Source organism: Mangifera indica, chromosome 3, assembly GCF_011075055.1.
Source record: "Mangifera indica cultivar Alphonso chromosome 3, CATAS_Mindica_2.1, whole genome shotgun sequence".
NCBI lineage: Eukaryota > Viridiplantae > Streptophyta > Magnoliopsida > Sapindales > Anacardiaceae > Mangifera > Mangifera indica.
In genome coordinates, this window is record NC_058139.1 from 579093 (window position 1) to 600151 (window position 21059).

General features: G+C 33.2%; 3 protein-coding genes across 3 annotated transcripts; 1 reads left to right on the top strand and 2 right to left on the bottom strand.

Moving 5' to 3' along the window:
- Window positions 1–8373: 8373 nt before the first annotated feature.
- LOC123210588 (3-oxoacyl-[acyl-carrier-protein] synthase I, chloroplastic-like) lies at window positions 8374–12199 on the bottom strand. Its single transcript, XM_044629043.1, has 8 exons — window positions 11788–12199; window positions 10839–11197; window positions 10318–10749; window positions 10064–10237; window positions 9869–9982; window positions 9513–9614; window positions 9331–9397; window positions 8374–8729 (listed from the first exon to the last, which is right to left on the bottom strand). Exons 1-8 carry the CDS (start codon window positions 11939–11941, stop codon window positions 8662–8664), a joined length of 1470 nt encoding a protein of 489 aa, XP_044484978.1. The 5' UTR covers window positions 11942–12199; the 3' UTR covers window positions 8374–8661.
- Window positions 12200–15305: 3106 nt separating this feature from the next.
- LOC123211901 (B2 protein-like) lies at window positions 15306–17327 on the top strand. The gene is made up of 5 exons (XM_044630869.1): window positions 15306–16245; window positions 16340–16440; window positions 16542–16625; window positions 16726–16836; window positions 16922–17327. The coding sequence occupies exons 1-5, from the start codon at window positions 15558–15560 to the stop codon at window positions 16994–16996; spliced, it is 1059 nt and encodes a 352-aa protein (XP_044486804.1). The 5' UTR covers window positions 15306–15557; the 3' UTR covers window positions 16997–17327.
- A 1643-nt stretch (window positions 17328–18970) lies between these two features.
- Window positions 18971–20376, bottom strand: LOC123211902. The gene has a single exon (XM_044630870.1). It carries the CDS (start codon window positions 20183–20185, stop codon window positions 19106–19108), a length of 1080 nt encoding a protein of 359 aa, XP_044486805.1. The 5' UTR covers window positions 20186–20376; the 3' UTR covers window positions 18971–19105.
- Window positions 20377–21059: the final 683 nt, after the last annotated feature.

Consider the following 21059-nt stretch of genomic DNA (forward strand, 5'->3'; position numbering starts at 1 on the left):
GCTTTTGTCTGCTTTTTCACTGTATTGTTATTTTTGTGCCGTGTTGTGTTGTAACGCTCAACTGAACTAACCATGGTTCTGATTTAACCGTAGTGAGCGGTTAAGTGGATGGTTTGAAATCAAACGGAAAGCTTAACCTCACGTTTCATGACGGCGTTGGCTTCCATTTTTCCTTTAATTCTTTTCCAATTTCAGTGGTTTCGTGATGGTGTGTTGGAATGCGTGTGGCTGAGGGTAACGGATGCAGGCAACTAGGTTTTGAGCGTTACCGTTAGTTGCCGTCTCTTTCGTTGTCTGCTTCGAAGCAGGCAACAGAGTTGGCTCGAGTCAACCCGGCAGAATTTTGGCGTCTTTTTTATTTATTTTTGGAGTTAATGATATCATTTTGACCTCAGATGGAGTCGGTAACTACGGGATCTGCCACTTCGCAAGTTGGAAACTTGTGATCTTTAACTTTTGACCTGGTTTTTATCCACGTCAGCGTACACGCCAAATGGAGTTTCCACGTGTTGGAATTGGAAGCTCGTTGAGACCCACGTGCCATGTGGGTCCCTTCAACCATAGTAGTTGCAAATTCTTTTTGGTCTATTTCTAATAATTATAAATAATAAAATCGAGTCTAAATTCTTGCTAAAAGAGTGAAATAAAAGAAATAGAAACCAAAATTGAATTATCAATTTGTTTTATATTTTTTATATTAAAGAGGTCAAATCTTTATTATAAAAGAGATTAATTTTTTTAATTCACTAAACTGATATATTTTCACATAAAAGCACTTATTTTTCATCGTCATTAAAAATTAATAATATTAATTTTTTTAATTTTAAAATGATAAAAAAGATAATTTTTATTGATGTAGGCAATTACAACTCATAAAACTCTTAAATTACTCTCTTTTTTCAAATTTATTTGCATAAAAATTATAAAATCGATCCTAAATAAATAAATCCTAGTAATAAAATCATTATTAAAATTCATCAAACTTACATCATAAAATTCATGTGATCATACAATGAATAGAAAAATTGTTACGTCATTCATATTTGATTGCGTTAAAAATTAAATAATGTACATTGCTTTCAATGAAAAGTAATAAAAATTTTGTTTCTTCTATAAAAAAATTTTAATATTTGATCTTTAACAAAATAAAACAAAAGATAATAATTTGTGTTGATATTTATATTAGAAAAAAAACAGAGGCCAAAGTACTATTTCACACCCAAGGTTTGATGCAAATCTAATTTTTCATTTTTTAATTATCGAAAACTTAAATACTCACACATCTGTTAAATTTTACTGTTACTGTTAAAGGTAAAATTATTATTTAATAAAAATATTTTTAAAAATTAAAAATTTATCACATTTTCACACCCAAGTTTAAAAATTAACAAATTCTCTTCCTTAAAATGTGAAAAACTTGCATTTCTCTTAAGTTTTTTTTAGCACATTGCTAGCAGCTAAAGATGACGACCACAACGGTGTGTCTCCCTCCCTCTTGACTGTTTTTTTAGTCGTTTTCTATTTTTTATCATAATCAATCGAAAAAACTAATCGATAAAGATGAATCATTGGTCACCTTCTCCGACCATTGATAGTAGTCGTTAGAGAAACTCTACGAAAAAATATTGATTTTTTAAACTTTTGGTGGAAGAAAATTTGTTATATTTTTAAATTTAAACGAAAAACTGTGCTTGCATTAAACCTTAAGTAAAAAGCAATCATTTGGCCAAACAGAAAAAGAGTCATTTGACTCATACTACTTTTACGCTTCTTCGATGGAAGGATATGAAAAAGGAAGAGAGGATTGTTATTCTAATCTAAACTTTAAGCAAAATAATTAATAATTTCAATTCATACTTTGCATCTTTTAACACAATAAATAATCAACTTATTGTGATGTCCTTTGATAGATGCCTCCCATACCCACTTTCTTAATTTCTTAATTAATTATTTAAAAAATTTATCTTTTTCCCTAATTTTATATTAGAACAAAAAGAACCCACATTAATAAATATGAACTAATTTCACATAATATTGGTTCAGGTGAATCAAATTTGAGTCAAAAGTTAAATTCAAATTGATCTTAACATTCAAAATTGAATTAGATCTAATTAAATTTGAAGTTAAATTAATTTTTATTTTGAGTTCAAATATCAAATCATCAATCTCAAATTGATTATATTATATTTGAGTCGCTCTTAACCTAAACCTTATTCAATAACCGTTTAAATCGAATTCAACCTTAATTTGACTAAAACAATAAGGGATGGTCAAGTCCACGTCATCATGGTGGATTAGTGGTGTGGATAAGCATTGTAGATTAGCTGTTGAGTGACGTTTTTAGGGGCTTTAATTAGAGGAACATGGACAAGAGTAAAGACAAACCAATCACAGTTTAAGTATGTGTATTATTTGCCTGGCAGTTGTGTCTTGTGCATAATTGTGCAACATGGTAGAATTCTTAATTAAAAGTATAACTTTTATATGGTTAAAAAATTGAATGTAATCTTTATGGTAAAATAAATGAGAGAGTGACCCTTTGCTTCCTATGAGGAGTTGTATACTTTTCTTGATTCACATCATATGGAAATGTAAGTAGTTTAATTAAAATATGGTAGTGAGAGAGTGACCTATTCTTTAGATTCAATTGGATCAATCATTATTAGGGTTAAATTCGATTCGAATCAAACTCAAATAAGGTTTAATTTAAAATCAATTTAAATCTAAAAGTTCTAACTCAAGATCAACGAGTTAAAACTCAAAATAAACTTATTTAAAAAAAAAAAAAACTAAATTCTTAACCCAAACTCAACTTCGAGCTTAGATCAGATCTAAATCTATTATTAGTAACTAATAAAAAAATAAGTGATTTTTTTTTGGGTATTTAAAAAAAAAAAGGTTTCAGGAGCACATTTTAAATGGACAAAAAGAAGGCTACAAATTGATAATATTATATAGTGTAGCTATCTTTGATGGTGTTGGTTCACCTAGCCCTCTATTGATTATTGTTTGTGTTATATTCATAATTGTTGAGACAGTGGAGATAAGAAGAACGTTTTTATCCTTCAAGTTTGGTAAAAGAATCAATCTGATCCCTATGTTGTCTGAAAAAAATTAGTTACTCTTGATAAGATCCACTAATTAATGGTGGATTTGAGATAATTCAAACTCGAATAAAGGTTAGTGTGAGCTGAACTCGAATCTAGAACTATTAACTGAAAATCAAATTCAATTCAATCAATTGTTAAATAGTAATATTAAAAAAAATTGTCGAAAAAGAAAATGATAAGTCATACAAAAAATAAAACAATGAGTTATCAAAGAAAAATGTTATCAATAGATGAGCTCTAGGATGATGACAACAATGGTAATGAGCCCTCAATCTTAAGTTAATACGAAGTTTTAACTCAAACTCAATTTATATTGAGTTAAATATTGATCCAATTTCAAACTATTTTAGTTTAAATCCATTCTTACACCAACAGGGTATTCAATAGTTTTTGAAAATTGTGCCGGCTTAGAAAATATCAAATTTTCATTGCTGGTGAAAGTATATTTAGCCCTAAAGGTCTCACCTGGTGTTGGGGTGGCTGGCTGGCTTAGGAGTTAGGGAGTAGGTTGGTTTGGATCCAGTCCAGTCCACAGTGAACAAAAGGGACATGCCGTGGATTCCCCCACCAGTCCCTCAAATAAGGGATGCTTCTTTTATTTTACTGTCGTCACTAGAGAGCAAAAGACAACAACAATTCTCCTATAAATAATATAGCAATCAAAGTGTGTGTAAATGAGAAAGAGAAAAGGTGTTTACTTTGATTGGAAGAAGTATTAATATTGTAAAGCACACCCCATGTGGAGACCAATTTGGTTGGTGTTCCTTGGCTGCCCAAACCCTGCACTAATTTCAAATAGTACAGACCCCACGGCTTGACAGTTCAGCCCACTTCCCCTTTTTACCCACCTAGGATTGAGCAAAATTAGCTTCGTTGTCTTGTAGGGTACCTTCAATTTTTTTTTTTTTCTTTTTCACTAAAACAAATGTAATACTACATATATTTATTCAAACTGATTGAAAATGTTTTCAAAGGTTTATCAAATAGATTATTAATATCATTAATAATAAGATTAATAATATTATTAGAAGAAAAATCAAACTAAATTCAAATCAAATTAAATTAACTCAATTTAAGTGTTTATATTAGTGTTTGTAATTTTGTTACAGATGTAGCATTATTGAATGCAATTAAGGTACTAATTAATCTAATGCTTGGGTTGGGTGGGTTATCTTTTTAGTACATTAAAAATTGTCAACTTGGAGTCATGTGAAGACAATCATGAGAGGCTTGTGTAATTTTTTAATACAAGTGGAGTTTTTGGCCTTCAGTTTGCTGCCGCGTAAGCATTTTCATTATTTTTGTGAGTGGAATTTTGGTCCCCATGACTTTCATTGGGCCTTATTATTACTTTTAGTCCAACACTCGATTCCAACCGCTGGATCTTCTTTGTTGTTTATCCAATGGATGCCAAAAATCTTGACATCCACAGTCTCTCATTTCTTGGCTTCTTCTTCATCTGTACCAAGAAAAAAGACACAAAAATCTTCTGTGGAAATAACCATTAAGCGATTACAGATTTTCTCTTGGGCCCTAAACACCTCAGTCTCTTGTCCTCTTTAATACAAGGTAGCGGTTTTGCATTAAATTACCGTCAATCAAGAAGACATCAAAGGATGGACTCAAATAGAGTTTAAGATCAGTAGTTATGCGATCACTGTAATTGGTTCCGATCTATTCTAGCAGTTGGATTTGAATGAAGTTTTTTGTTAAAAAATAAATATATACACACATATATATATATATATATATATATATATATATATATATATATATATATATATTTATTTATTTGAGTTTGATTTAAACATAAAATTATAAATTTTCGCTCAATTTAGTAAACATTGATGTTATAAAAAATAAAAAATAATGTAAAAAAATGCAAAATCAAAGAATTAAAAAAAAAATTATTAGAGAAATAAGGTGAATCAATTGACAAACTAAAAAAATATTATAAAAAACACGTTTCAATGTTATATCATTCTTGAACTCAACGAATTAAAATTGTTTGAGTTAAAATTTGATTTATTCAAGTCAAACAACGAAATGAACTTAAGTAAATATGATTCAATCTACGTATATTATTACTTATTTAATTACATATTATTAAAAAAAAAAAAAACTCATACAAACACAATGAGATTGGTCAAATTGAAAAGTTAACCACTAACCAAGTTAAAACCCATGTTCATATTCTCTCATTGGTCACTCCAAACCCTATCAGCAATCAGTTTTGTGCTTCAATTAGGTCAATAAGGTTCTTCCTAAATGCTAGTGGATGATTAATTAATAACCATAACCTTTTATACTTATATAATCACACAAATAAAAGTTAAAAGGGGTGTACACAAATGTAGCCAATTCAATCGATATATTTTTCTTGAAATATATTTGATTTATTCAAATAATGGCCCATATTAGGGATGACAACAAGGCAATATCAAATTTCGTAATTTTCATCTCTGTCTTTTCCCTAATGTGAAGATGTTGGAGAATCTCCATCTTATATATATAAAGAAAATTTCTTTCCATTTCTCCTCCTAATCCTTGCAAGAAAAATTCTCTCATTACCTTTGAGGAAAATAATGAAATATTTATCAAATATTAGAGTTTTTTTCCTAATAATTCAAACCATTTAACATTTATTTAATAATTAAGGGTTTAGAAAATACATAAAACATTGGACAAATCAATAATATATTTATCTACATTTTTTTATTACAAAAAATTTAACAGTTCATATTTTCGTTTCTATTAGGGTATCTCTTCTTGTTTAGAAATAAATGACTCAAATATCATATTTAGATAACCAAATAAATTGTTGATTGTACTTTATGATAAAATTTAGTAACTTATCAATTATACCTTTAATAAAATAATTAATGATGCATTTCTAATACGTAACTCTAGAGTATAGTGCAACATTCAAACAATATTATTGTAATTCAGTCATTCTTATCTTTGTTATTTTTATTAATGGCAAATAAGTTAATTTATGTAAATTCATGGCTAAATCAGTCATTTGATGTTAGTTTACCAACTAGCAATACCAAGATTAAGCATAATTAGTCTTTGAACTAAATTAAACATGATGATTTATGCTAATCCGTTGGTCAAATTGAGATGGATGACAACTAGAAGAAGACTTCAATTTTGTTCATGAAAATTTCCAAGCTTGACCACTTACATTGCACCTTTTAGTGAAATGTCAATATCCATAAATTACCAGAATCTAGGATTGGATTCAATCCGCCTAGCTTAATCAAGTTCAATTCAAACCCATCTTGAAATCAAGGTAAATATATTGAGACTCAAACTCTAATTGAATTTAAATGTTTGAAATTTAAATTCAATTAATTTATGAAAATGAGATGAATTTCTTAGTCTGAATTTGATTCGCTAAATCAAAACACAAACAATTTGAACCGAATCTAATCGTATCAAAAATTCCATTATTGTTAATCAAATTGAATTAAGGTTGCTAATCTTATTCTTCTTGTTAATGATGATTTTTCTTTTTTTAACTGTCAGTGATCCATTAAAACCACTTATTCTGATTATGGGCTTCGAAATTTTGTTCTTCATTTAGACATTGGTTGATTGGACCAAAAGCAACCATATACATATATATAAAATTAGTATTTCATGGTTTTATATTAAAGATGAAAATTTTTAATATATGAATATAAGACAAATAATATGTATGTTAAAAGATGAAACCGGACTTTATCGTATTTTGATTGGTATGTATAAAGATATAGTGTCTCTTTGTGACAATTAATATATTAAATTGAATTTATTTTCATAAAATGAGTTAAATTCGAATTGGGTTGGATCAAATTTAAAATAAAATAATTTAAACTAATTTAAGTCTTAACTTATCAATTTTGAGTAGATATTAAGTTGATTTTTTTAAATTTAAACCAATTTCAAATTTGGTTTTATTTGAATTTGATTTAAGTTAAATTTACTCTTAAATGTAAATGATGAAACGATGATTTAGAATTATTGAAAAAAACAAGAAAAAATTCCAGATTCTGCAAGAAAGGAGGTTAAAACTAGAAAGTGAGATGGAAGTTACATACTCAAATAATTGTATTTTGGAAGTGATTAAATTAATTAATTATAAGATAAGGTTAGTATCCTAAAGAAGCATATGTTCCCTAGAATATATATATATATATACAGAGTCGGCATAAGCTTATGATGCGATTACTTTGAAGGGCCCAAACGATAAGGGTTTCTAGGCATTGATGTCCTAATCTAATTTTATTATCGGATTAAGTTCAAATTTAGTCAAACATAAATAAAAATCAGTTTGATATTGAGTTTGATTTATTCAAATTAGTTGAGAAAACTAAGAATCACAGACACAACAAGTTTTGATGCGATAATGCTAATATGGCAAAAAGGTTTGAACCAATTCAAACTAAACAATGATCCAAACTCGAACAATTCGAATAGAATCCACCACCCCCATATGATTTGTTGCTAATGTCAACATCAAGATGGCCATGTGATTTGTTGTAATGACTAATCACTTTCATTACTAAGTACAGTAATCACCACCAAGCTGCAAGTGGGGTTTTAAATAACTTGAATGTCGGCTCTAAAGCTAGATTAGTATAATTAATCTAGTGGTTAACAGTATCTACAAATGTAAGAATATGGACTTGGATGGAAATGGAATAACATCTGGATTCTTCAGAGGAATCTATTTGTCTGCCAACTTGCCCAACTTAAACCTATACTAGATATTTAGAGTTTTCTGGATAATATCATTTTCGATTTTGGATAGAAAGACTCACAACCCTATCCAAACCCACATTAAAATCATTCTGAAAATACTTAATTTGAATATATTTATTTGATTGAGAAACAAATCGCGTCATATCAAAACACAACACTGAATAGATATATTTCACATGTTTAACCTAATTATATATAACCTAATTAACTCAATTCGGTCTGTTTTGACACAACATAATACTTATATATAGGTTATATTTGGGATTTCAAGCATTAACAGTCAGCAAGCATTGACACATCCCGGTCGCAAGTGGATTGATTTGACGACTATCTGAATTAAGAGTAGTGTAAAATATACCCAACCTACTTTTTTTTATGTATTGTATTAGGTTAATAAGTGGTGTTAAAATTTGAGAAGTCTCCCCTGCCTGATGATAATGGAAGGGGACTTGTTTTTCTGTGCCAGTAACTTTTTTTTTTTTCATGTTTTTATGTGTACAGTGATACTGTTCAATCCAGGAAAAAACAATAACGTCTGTGTATTGAGGCAACGTTTAAGAAGTTTGAATGAAACAGGACTAAATGACAGGACTGTATTATTTAAACAAACATGGTGATGATGAGACTGAACGAATTTGGCAAAGAAGATACATTGTCTGGAAAACTCATCAAAGCATGAGCAAATTCTTCACCCGGTTTATATCTTTATCAGTGTCCTCCAGGACTATTTCAACACCTGATTAAAATCAATGGCTTTATAGAGAAAAGAGGAAAAGAAGACTACTACTTGGTTTGAGTTTCTTTATGGCGAGAATGGAGCAAAAACCACCACTGAGTTGTGACCGCCAAAGCCGAATGAATTTGAGATAGCTACAGAATTAAACATAAGTTGTTAAAGTTTTATACTACTCTAGAATGAAAAATATCTTTGGATAATGATGGATATGAGTCTAATCAAGTTTGAATTTGGGTCAATTCAAACTCAATTTGACATGAAAAGAGTCAAATTCGAGCCCAAACTCAAGCACAATGAATTTTAAAAGACATGAGCTCAAACTCAATTTGTATGGGTTCGATACTGTAGATACATGTTCGAACTTAAAACAAAACAACATTGTTTTGCATATGTGATAAACTTAGAGACAAAATATGTCATTTTGATATATTAATTCTGAGTAAAAATAATGTTGTTTTGCTCTACGTTTTTCAGAGACACAAAACAACGTTGTTTAATGTCTATAATAAAACGACGTCATTTTATATTGTTTATATAATATAACACTAGTTCGAAACAACATCGTTTTATCTTTATATGTTAGTTGTTTGTAAAATTCGAGTTTGAGCTTGATATTGTTGCATACCCATGACTCAAGTTCGAGCTCAATATATATCGTTCATTTTGAGTTTGAACAAGATGAGTTGATAATTGAGATATGCTCGAATCCACCCCTAAGCTTGGAAAAACACTTACCAACATTGACTTCATGTTTTATCTTCACATTTGGAACGGTATCAATTGTAACCTCAGACTCCAGGTCCTGCCAGCCACAGAAAGAAATGTATTCGGATAAGGCGCGTTTAGAAAGATGTTATAAATTTGTAGATAGATACAGTCAAATTAGGGAAATTGAGAGCTTAGAGACGAAACAATACATCTTGATTAATGGTTGGATGCAGCCAGCCAGTGGTGATTGCCTTTATAGTTGCTACAGCTTCCAATCCACCAGCGGCCCCAAGCCCATGTCCGATCATCGACTGAAACCATCGCAAAGCAAAACATGTTATCAAGCCATAATCTTGTATTATGGTACAAATCAATGACGAAGATTTAATACCCTAAAATAAATCTTACATTGATAAAATATAAGAAAAATATTTGATATGTATAAGTATCTTATATTATTAGAAAATGATAAAATAAAATCGGTTAAATAGTATGTGAACTCATAAACTGTTAAAAAATCAAATTGTGATGGACTATGAATCTAATATGTAGGCATGCTTCTCACTTTAGTTCCATTCATCTTAATCTCAGATGTGTCCTTGAAGACTTTCTTAATTGCATTAACCTCAGCCAAATCCCCTGCTAAAGTTGATGTTGCATGAGCATTCACATAGTTCACCTGCAAACCATAAATATACCATGTTTATATGAGGTTGTACATGAGCAGACATTGACAAATGAGACCGATGGCTGTGCTTGCCTCTTCAGGGGAAACTCCTGCATCTTCTAAACTCTTGGCTATGCAAGATGAAACCCCAAGTCCATCCGACCTAGGATCCGTCATGTGATGAGCATCACAAGTTATGGCGCCTCCCAGATACTCAGCAATTATATTAGCTCCTCTTTTCATTGCATGATCCAAGCTCTCCAATATCTGTTCTCAGGAAGCACCATTAGTACTACTGACATATATGAAAAACTTAAAGATAAGGGAACCAATTATATTGTGATTACCAGCACACCAGAGCCTTCTCCCATGACAAAACCATCACGATTTTTGTCCCAAGGTCTTGAAGCTTTTGTGGGGTCTTCATTTCTTTGGGACAAAGCACGGCAGGCAATAAACCCACCAACACCAGTAGGTACGATTGCAGCCTCAGTACCACCAGCTACCATGATATCAGCTTCACCCCTTCTTATGTGGTTTGCAGCTGCATAAAAGCAATAATTTGCAGTTGCACAAGCTGTAGAAATGGAGTAATTTGGTCCCATCAAGCCAGTGTCTATAGCTAACAATGCAGACCCCATGTTAGTAATTGAATAGGGTATGAAAAATGGGGATATCTTCTTAAATCCTTTTTGAATAAGATTTTCAACGCCATTGGTAAAAGCTGTTAGGCCTCCCATGCCTGATCCCACCAGTACTCCAATTCTTGTTCTGTCCATCTGCGTCATACCAATATAGAAAATTCAGGACTTTTGATCTACAATATATTGGGAGAGCTACATTTTGTAACCAAAACATTGTGACTTACAGTTTCAAGAACTTGAGGGCCAAGGTTGGCATCATCAAGGGCCTTCCTGCCAGCAACCATGCAGTACCTCCACACGTCATCAAGACGACGATCATTCTTCCCATCAATGTAGCCTGTAGAAGAAAAATCTCTGATCTGACCACCAAATCGAACAGTGAAGTTTGAAGCATCAAATCTATCGATTAGGTTGATTCCACTTTCTCCCTCGAGAAGTTTGTCGTAGTATATATCAACATTCGTCCCAAAAACTGATACAACACCCATTCCAGTGATAACAATTCGTTTTTTGGGATCGGTTTCGCGCTTGGGAGCTGAAACAGTTGGGGAAGCCATTGCCTTGATCTTTCTGCATTTTAAAGCTGCCACAATGACATGAAATTGAACTAGAATCAAATTCCAAATAAAATAAAAAAGGATAATAAAGTTTCCTTTTAAAACCTCTACCAGGTAAGAATATACTAACGTAATTGAACATGAGAATTTCCAGTTGCAACCAGCAAAAATAACGATCCATAAATGACTCAATTAACAAGAAGAAGACTATGGTAATCAACAACACCAGTTCAGAACTCTAATACAACAAGAAACAAAAACTATTGCAATTAGTCTTAGACAGAAAAGAGGCATCCTCATCCAATATCCCACGCACACTATTTGGGTACCGAGTTTATCACGGTTTTTCTTTTGTCTTTTGTATATTAATAAAAAGAGAACTTTCAAACTATTTAACAAATCTTTAGTTATCATTCATTTTTTGTTATCATTTTTTAAGTAATTTAAGATATTCATTCATACCTAATATTTTTTCTATACGATAAAAGATTTATTTAAGAGTATTAAACATCTATTATAATTTTAACCTAGTTTATATTTCCTTGAAAACAATTTAAACATAGACCATCAATATTCAAGAACCCAAAACAAACTAAGGCTAATATATAAGTAATACCTGAAGTAGAAATGAGCCCAGTTGGCTTATACCCAGGTGTTGGCAAATGCATACTTTCCACTGGTCTGAGGCCATTGAACTTAGCCAGAGAAACCCCATTGCTTTTGGCTTCAGTGGTTCCAAAAAGTTTAGAAGAACAAAATGTACTAGCCATTTCCTTCCCTTCCCTTGTGTCTCCCCAGTTGCTCTTTCTTTCTTTATTTTAACTAATACTCCAAAAATGATACATATAGAAACATGAAAAGCTGAGAACTTTGGGTTGTCAGAACCTAGCTACCAAAGACAGCTCCTTGTATGCTTATCGAATCTCAGGTTTTGGATAATCCGTCATGTCGTTTACTTGGGTAAAGGAACAAAATGCTTGGCGATCTTCTCCAGAGACACTTCCCATCCCATTTTCAAAATCTTCATTTAGTTCCAACCGCTTAACTACCCCCAAACAACTACTTTTCCGGTCGTTCATTGCATATTGATTGTAGTTGATACGTGTCACTTCACTTGTTTATTATTTCACCAACGTTGTATCATAAAAGTACGACAGACCCTTCAATAAATAGGGAGGTTGTGTTAACCGCCATTGAAATCTAAATCAATGCTGGACCCTGGCTGTATAGGTGAGATCGTGTGTGCATGGTTCGAATGGAATAAATATTAATAGGTAATTAAAAGTTTTAAAATTTGCATCTATATTATCATTTTTTTTTTTGAAACATTATCAATAAAGATATAAATTATAGAGATTGAATACATATATTTTTAAATATAAGGTTAAAAATAATTTTTTGAGTTACACTCAAACTCCATATGTTGGAGATTAAAATAGAGTCTCATATCTAATAAAATAAATATAAATAAGTGATATATAAGTATAATATATTAAACTTTAATATAAGTCAATTGATTTTGTATAATATAACTTTCGATCTCTATATTTATAGGTTTAATATATATTTCGATATAGTATTAAAACACAAGTCAAAGAACCGGCACCCATCCAAACTAACTTAGTCAAAAGACAGGTCTAATAGCCTATAGTGATTGTACACTAAAAAAGAATCTTACATCTAATAAAATCAATATAAATAAATTATATATAAGTGTGGTAGATTGAATTTTAACACAAACTAATTGATTTTGTGTAATATGAGTTTCGATCTTCATACTTATAAATCTGATATATATTCCAACACTATATATGTGTATTAACTCAAACTTAATATTATTTGATTTGGTTCAAATGTAACTCTATTCTCACCAATCATTTTAAATATGCACTAATTATTGAAGTAAGTTGTCTGCACTGCTCAAGCTTGGATCAATATTTAGTTTGAAAGAGCCAAGTTTAAGCAAAAATAGCCTCGACTCAAAATTAAATTGAGTTAACTTGATTCAATCATATCATCAAAAATCTACTGACAAATTCATCTTTTTAATCTCCAATAAACTCATCACCAATCAAGTGAGCTGAGCTGATCATGAAGCACTTGTTAAGGACTTAAACTTGGTTCAAGTAGGCCTTGTTTGAATTCGGTTAGAGTCAAATCCATTTCTATTTAACACAAATAGGCAGTACTTATTTGGTATTTTGGGCTTTGATGGGTTGAGCTTATTGATGCCCAATAGCCCTTCTAGGGATTTGGGTTTGGGCCTAAGCCCTGATTGTCTTACAAAAAAGAGGCTCAAATTCTTGCATGCAATCCATTTCATTTTGGCCCAAATTGGGAAAGCGCAAAAGGTTGTTCAACGGGCCAATTTTTCAAAGTCTAACTTTCCGATTAAGGGACCACAATGTCGGCAATCTCTTAATCCTTGTGCCAAGTGCGTCCCTAGTTTCTGCCACTTGTTTGGTTGTAAAATCATTGCACCGGTTCATATCTATATTTAACACTGGGCAATGAGGGGTGGACCAAGGCTAAGCTCAAATGAATCGATTTAGAGTTTTGATTTTAGTTTATTAACTCGATCCAAGATTAATTAATTAATTATTGATCTAATAATATTATTCATATTATGAATAATATTATTTATTTTAAAATAATATTATTTATTCTATTAAATATTTTATGATAATATTATATATTCGAATAAATTTAAATCAAATATTACAATTTTCATTTAAACTCAAGTCAACTATATAATTAACTTGGTTAAAATCATGTCCACCTCTGCCAGGCATTGGATTCTAAACGTCAAAACGTTCTTGCCTGTGGGCCTATCATTGATATATTGGTCATAATCAAGGCCCACTTTAATCACTTAATAATTGCAAATTACAATTAACTTTATTTATTTTTATTCATCTATTCTTCCACGTGTAACTTTAAGTCCCAAAATTCACACGTGACAAACTAAGTGATGATAAAACTACACTTTACGTTTTATGTAGTGTTAAGGTTACGCGTATTTGAGCACCTTTTTCCAGCCTTAACCACTAAGCAAAAAAGCAACTCTAACTAATCAGCCCCTGAGGTTTAGATCAATGACAAGGTAATCCATTTGAATTGGAAAGTACCTTTTTTTATATTTGTTAGGATTTGATTTGACTTGAGTTATCCAAACTTGAATTTGATCTCAAATCGAATAAGTCATATTTGAATTAATTTAAATATTCGAGTTTAACTTAGCTCATATTAAATGTAAAATTAATTTTTTTTAAATTGATTTTAAATTTTAATTTGTCAATCTTAAATTGATTTTTTTTATATGTAGATCAACCTCAAGTTGGTGAATTATAATGTCAATGAGACGAGCTCTAATGTGGCTATACCAAAATTTTTTAATTTGATTTCCACTTATTTAAACCAAATATGGGTTTATGTCGTGTTTAAAGATAGATTTGAATTGAACTTACATCAAATCAACTTTAACTCTTTTTATTAGACTTAAAAGAAGTCAAACTCAAGTTAAATTATAATTAAAAATTAAAATTAATTAAAAAATATTATTTTAATATATATTAATCAAAATAATATTATTTCAATTTATTTGAGTTAAATTTTTTTAAACTTATAAACTTAATAAATTAAATATCTTTTAAATTTGAATTTAAATTGAATAATATAAAACTTTTATATTCGAATTTAAATTCATTTAAATTAAACTTGTTCAGATCAAACTCAAATCAATTAGTTGAACTCTAGGCAACCCTGGAAATGTTACTTCACTATTTTAATAGACAAAAATTAATTTATCATTAGGGACATAATTGTAATTACAATTTCTCATGTGTGAACTCAAAACTCAAGAAGTCATCGAAGCCCCTAGAAGACCTTCTAGAAAATGTCCAAAAAACAAAAACACCAACCCTCACCGTACGATCTTACTCAATCTTTACTCTCTCCCCTCTCCATCGTCCGCCACGTCATAAGCTAAAACCGCGTCGATGCCGTCGTCATCACTCTTGTATTCCTCAACTAAAATTTTAATTTAAGCCCAAAAAAAAAAAAAAAAAGAAAATTCCTCATCTCCTTCAGACTTTCTGTGAACTTTGACAAATCCACACGCTATCTTTTTATTATTGATTGAAAATAGCTATCCGCTCTCACTTTCCGGGAAATTTCCAGTTCGACTCAGTCTAAACTCTCTTTATTTAACTCTCCTTTCTTCACCCACTCTCTCTCTCATTTCACAACTACTTCAACTTTCTTTTCCTCTGTTATTTCTTCTTCCCCTATTTGAAGTTGGGAATTATTTCTACATCTAACGCGTAAATAAGCAATACCCATTTCGTTTTTGCTTGTGTTGGAAGTGGGTTTTTTTCGGTGTTTCAGATGGAGAACAATCAGCAATCGTTTTGGCAGTTCAGTGACCAGCTCAGGGTTCAAACGTCAAACTTGGCTAATCTGTCGCTGAATGATTCGATTTGGAGCAATAATTATGTGTCGAAGAGGCCTGATGAGAGGAGGAATTTCGATATAAGAGTCGGCGGTGAAGTGAATTCGCACAAGCCGATGAAAGGATCCGATTTTAACGGGTTCAATGATGGGTTCAACGATGGATACAAGATGGGCATCAGCGAGGGGTACAAGATGGGCATCAACAACAATAACAACATTAATGTCAAAGATTTTGGCTTGGGTCCGATCGGGCCGCTTGTTGGCGGCGCCGGCGCCTCTCACAAGAACGTAGGGATCAATGGAGGATTCAACAAGGGGATATATTCAAAGCTTGGAAATTTTGGTATTACTAACAACAATTATATGAATGTTAATTTGAAGGGGAAACAAAATAAGGAAGAGCATGAATCCGGAGGCAAAAGCGGCAAGAAGAACAGCTACAGGAAGAATCAGAACAAAGATGGCGACAATAATAACGAAACCAAGGAGAAAAGTGCAGCTGATAAGAGGTTTAAGACACTGCCACCATCGGAAGCTTTGCCCAGAAATGAAACCATTGGTGGGTATATCTTCGTCTGCAACAACGATACTATGGCTGAGAATCTCAAAAGAGAGCTCTTTGGTAAGTTCTCTTATAAATTCACTATTATAAGAATTGAGCTCCTTTGATCTCTAGGCTCTTCGTTTCTAATTTCTTCTTTTGTTATTGTTTATAGGCTTGCCACCACGTTACCGCGATTCAGTGCGGGCTATAACCCCAGGCTTGCCCCTTTTCCTCTATAACTACTCCACCCACCAACTCCATGGAATTTTTGAGGTATTTTGAATGATCTGAAACTTTTTATTTTCCTTTAAATATTTCAACAGGAATCTTGAGTTGTACATGTTTGATCGAGATCATTTGTTCTGTATGTTTAGGCCGCTAGTTTTGGAGGAACAAACATTGATCCTACAGCCTGGGAGGACAAGAAATGCGCTGGCGAATCACGCTTCCCGGCTCAGGTACTTTTTTTCTTTTCATGTTGATGTCTGTGGGTTGTCTTGAAATTCATTGTATTTGTTTCTTCATTTTTTTCCTGTTAACATTTTTGTTTGTGTACAGGTCCGAGTTTTGAAGAGAAAAAATTGTGCCCCACTGGAAGAGGACTCATTCAGGCCAATTCTTCACCACTATGACGGCCCCAAGTTTCGCCTTGAACTGAACGTGCCAGAGGTAATTTACATGACAAGCTCTGCAACTCAATGAAAGCAATTTGTTGTATTGGTGGGAATTTATTTATTTGTTCATTGTTTTACAGGCACTTTCACTCTTGGACATTTTCGAAGAAGAAGACCCTGAAGCAAGTGACCAAAACCAAGCAATCCTCTACTAATACAAAATACACCAGTTAGCGAAGAAGTAGAGTCTGTTGAAACAACGCAGAGAAAGGAGAAATTGAGTATGGATTCAATATAGTGGGAGGTAGAGTCCAGAGGGAATATGAAGGAATCAAAGGAGTTGTATGCACGGCCTTCTGATGTATAACTTTCTCCTGAGGCTGCCGTTATGTTTGGCCTTTACGTTCTTCTGTTTGGCTTATACATAAATAAGTTGAAATTATAGAAATATACCTTTTTAATGTTATGTAATATTTTGATACTATAAAGTTTCATCTGCCTATGAACTATGGAAGCAAAATAATAAGTTTAGTTTTGTTGATCACAGTTTCTCAACCTTCTTACGATAAAGTTTAGTTTGTGATTCTCAAGTAAAGTTTGTTAGGGACCGGTTGAGAAAAAAGCTGGGGTAGTTGAGAAATTCACGGTGAAGCCGTTTTACAAGTCAATTCAATTCGAAACACAGTTTGGGTTGAATCACTTTGGGAATCCGAATTTGAACTGATCATTTAGAATTTGAATTGAATGTGTCAACCCCTTCTTTTACCTCTATTCGGATCAATTTTAGCCCTTATTACAAGATGGGATAAGAGGGAAGAAGACTCTTTCAGAGGGGGTGGTTAGGCGGGCGCCATTGATGAACTTGAAATCCACGACTCGGTCCACTAGTGTGGTTGAGATGTCTGTCTCGGGAGTCTTTAGACTCGACCCACCCCACCCACCTCAAATTTAGAAATAATAATAAGCAACTGCAGTCGGTAGTGAGTGGTGACTCACTAGAACAAATCATCTTCTGCCGCCACCTACTCCACATAACTCAGTCTACAAGCAAACCTATTCTTTCTTCTTCAGGTTTCTTCAAACTTCACAGGATTTCTGTCAAAACCCTGGACCTCTAACTCGAGGTTGAAAAAGTTCGAATCCACCCATAATTTAGTCCCTAGAATATGAGATCAGATATTGTTGATCGAATTGAGCGTAGATTAGAGCATTGTTTTGAATAAGTTATTGGCGGTGCTGCTTGACCAGACAAATGAATAGAGACAGTAAATTGAAACCTAATAACAGTGATAAGTGTCATTCATCATCCTTATTCCCTACCAGTACATTTTTAAAAGACAAGACACTCCACAATTGTCATTGTCTTATAAGAATTTGGACACTGATAATTATTAACCTTATTGTATAATTTATTTTTATTTATTTTAAACTTCTATTCCTTATTCTTATTTACTCGATTAGAGAGGTTATTATTGTCCAATCTCTTAAATCATGTCCCTATTATTTCTTAAAAATATCCTTTTAAATCTAAATCAAGCATTGAGTTGATCAAAGGTTTGATTTGAGTCTCCACCAATTGCGCTGATGAAATGACATAAGCAAAATTTATATATGTTAAACTAAATTAATTTAACACAAAAAAGGGATTCCATCTTGTATGATGCATGACATGCCTTGTAATGGATTAAAAATTGAAAATTTTTATATTTCCTATTTAATAATCAAATCAATAAAAATAGATTAAATAAAAATTAACACAATATATATATAACAAAGTGGAAATGTAGGGTAAGGTGCTTGCTTTTTCATTTTCTTTTAATCTTAATAATTACAAAATTTTACATAACAGTGTGACTTGGTTTAGTTTGCCAGGTTTCATCATGGGTTGTTCTAACCCAAAGGTTTAAATCATTTTAAAATTTGATCCCGTCCAAATTGGCCGATACTTATTGAAGGATGGACTTACGAAGTAATAAAATTTTATATATAAAGTAATGCTGAAATACTGCCAACCCAAAGGGTCCATAGCTCAGTGGTAGAGGCAGCATTTGACTGCAGATCAAGAGGTCACCGGTTGGGCCCTTTCATTTTACAATTAACCTATAATAATATACACCATTTAAATTATACCTTTGCCATTTACAATTTTCTATTTATTTAAAACTTTTCACAACCACCCAAAACCGAAATTCAGCAAATTCTTTCTTATACATGAACAAAATTAAAAAAGTATACATACAAGCCAGCCAACCACTTAACAGAAACACAATAAGATTCGAAACTTTCAAATTGAGTTTTTTAAAGCCCATTTTAAATTGGATCCGCTAAGCACAAGCAGGACAATGAACCAGGCCATTCTCATTACACTTCCCACACCTCTCTTTTACTCCATCAACCAAAACCTTGCAACTACCACCACAATCCAAACACGGCACAAACCGAGCCCCTCCACACCCTCCACACCCTTGTCTCCCTATCCCTGTTTCCAAGCGCCCCCCTCTCACAATCCTCCCGAGTTTCCCCGACTCGTTCAACTCATTGAGTTCTTCCCATCCCCCCACGTATCTCCCCTTCACGAACACCCTCGGCAGCAAGCTGGCTTCTTCTTCTCCCACCAGCTCCCTTAGCTCCTTCAAGAACTCTCCGTGCAACGACACGTCTCGCTCGTCCGTCACCACCCGGTGCACCTCGAATATGTTCAGCACCCGTGCACAGTCCTCGAACGTGCGACGGACTCCTCTCAGCGACGTCGTGTAGACTACCACTGAGTCTGCTCCGCCTGGTGGACACTTCTCTGGGAAGTCGCTTAATGGGTCTCGTCTGAGCTTTTCGAAAATTACTTGCTTCCCTTCTTTTTCTCTCTCTCGTCTGTCTTTAATGATGAATATGTTCTCCTTCACTGGTTTATGCCCTCCTCCTCCGAGCCCGACTTCAACTCGCGGCTCGGAGTCGGACTTGTTTGGCTCGGGCTTTTTCTTGTTCGTCTCTTCTGTACGCATTGACTGAATATTTTTCAGTTCTTTATTTTCTTGCTTTGAAGATATCTTCTCGTCGAACTCTTCAAGTGTGTGAAAAGATACTCTCTTCCGAAGTGGGGTTAGCTTTTGCATGGCGGAGACGGCGTTGTTAATGGGCGGAGTCGGTATAGCCGGCTTGAGGTCTTCGAGAGCTTTGCTAACCTCGTCCCAGGAATGAGGAGCATCGTTTTCGAACTTGTTGAGCTTCTCGAGAACTGAAGCAGGCACATGAGTGGGTTTCTCTTGGTTTTCTTGAGACTTATCATTGTCCGCCGTTAGCCATGGCTCTTGTATGGCGTTGATATCAAACACAGCAAAACTAGCAGGAGCTGGACGGTAGACATCCACGGCGGCCACCTCAATTCGTTTTGATGATGCACAACCCATTTCGTGGGTTTAGAATGAGTTGACCTTTGAGAGTTTTGAGAAGAAGGTTTGTTAATGGCGCATGTGAGAGATTCTGTGGCAGTGATAAAGGGGTTTATCTGGTTACCGATTATGTTATAAGCCGTAGATTGATGTGTGGTGGTGAGATTAGCCAGGTGGACTTGAAGAGCATCTTCAAATTACGAGTGGCTGGCTATGGCCTTGTCATATATTTGCAGACAAATTTAGCTGCGTGGCTTAGGATATTCAAGGTGAACAAAGGAAGAAATTAATTTCTGTGCTATTTCCCACCCATTTTTTAGCCCAATCTCAAAAGCATACGCACACCAAATGAAAAATATAAACACCCACTCATCTCTAAATCACCATCAAATTCTCCGTTAAATAGAGGGGTAAAACTGTCATTTTATTGTTTACATTCTATTGATATAATTTTATTATATTTTCCCCCTCCGATTTTAGAAGTTATACTTTCCCCCATCCCTAAACTTTGAAAAGTGACTTTCACCCCCCAAATCTCTAATTTTTTTTCACTTCCCTCTGGCCACCGGCGACGACGTGGCTGGAGGGAGAGTGACGAGCGCTCGTCCCTTCTCTAGACGACGCTTCGTCCTCCAAAGATTTGGACTACTGGACGACGTTCGTCATCCAGATTTGGACGACGTTCGTCATCCAGATCTGGACGACGTTCGTCATCCAGATCTGGACGACGGTCGTCCTTCTTGGACGACGATCATCGTCTAGAGGTGGTTGACCTCTGGATGAAAACTTTTCTGTCGTTGCCGAAAAAAGTGACTACATTTTAAGGGGAAAAAGTGAATTTTTTAAAACTTAATTTAGGGGACAAATATTAGTTTTTCAAATTAATGGAGGA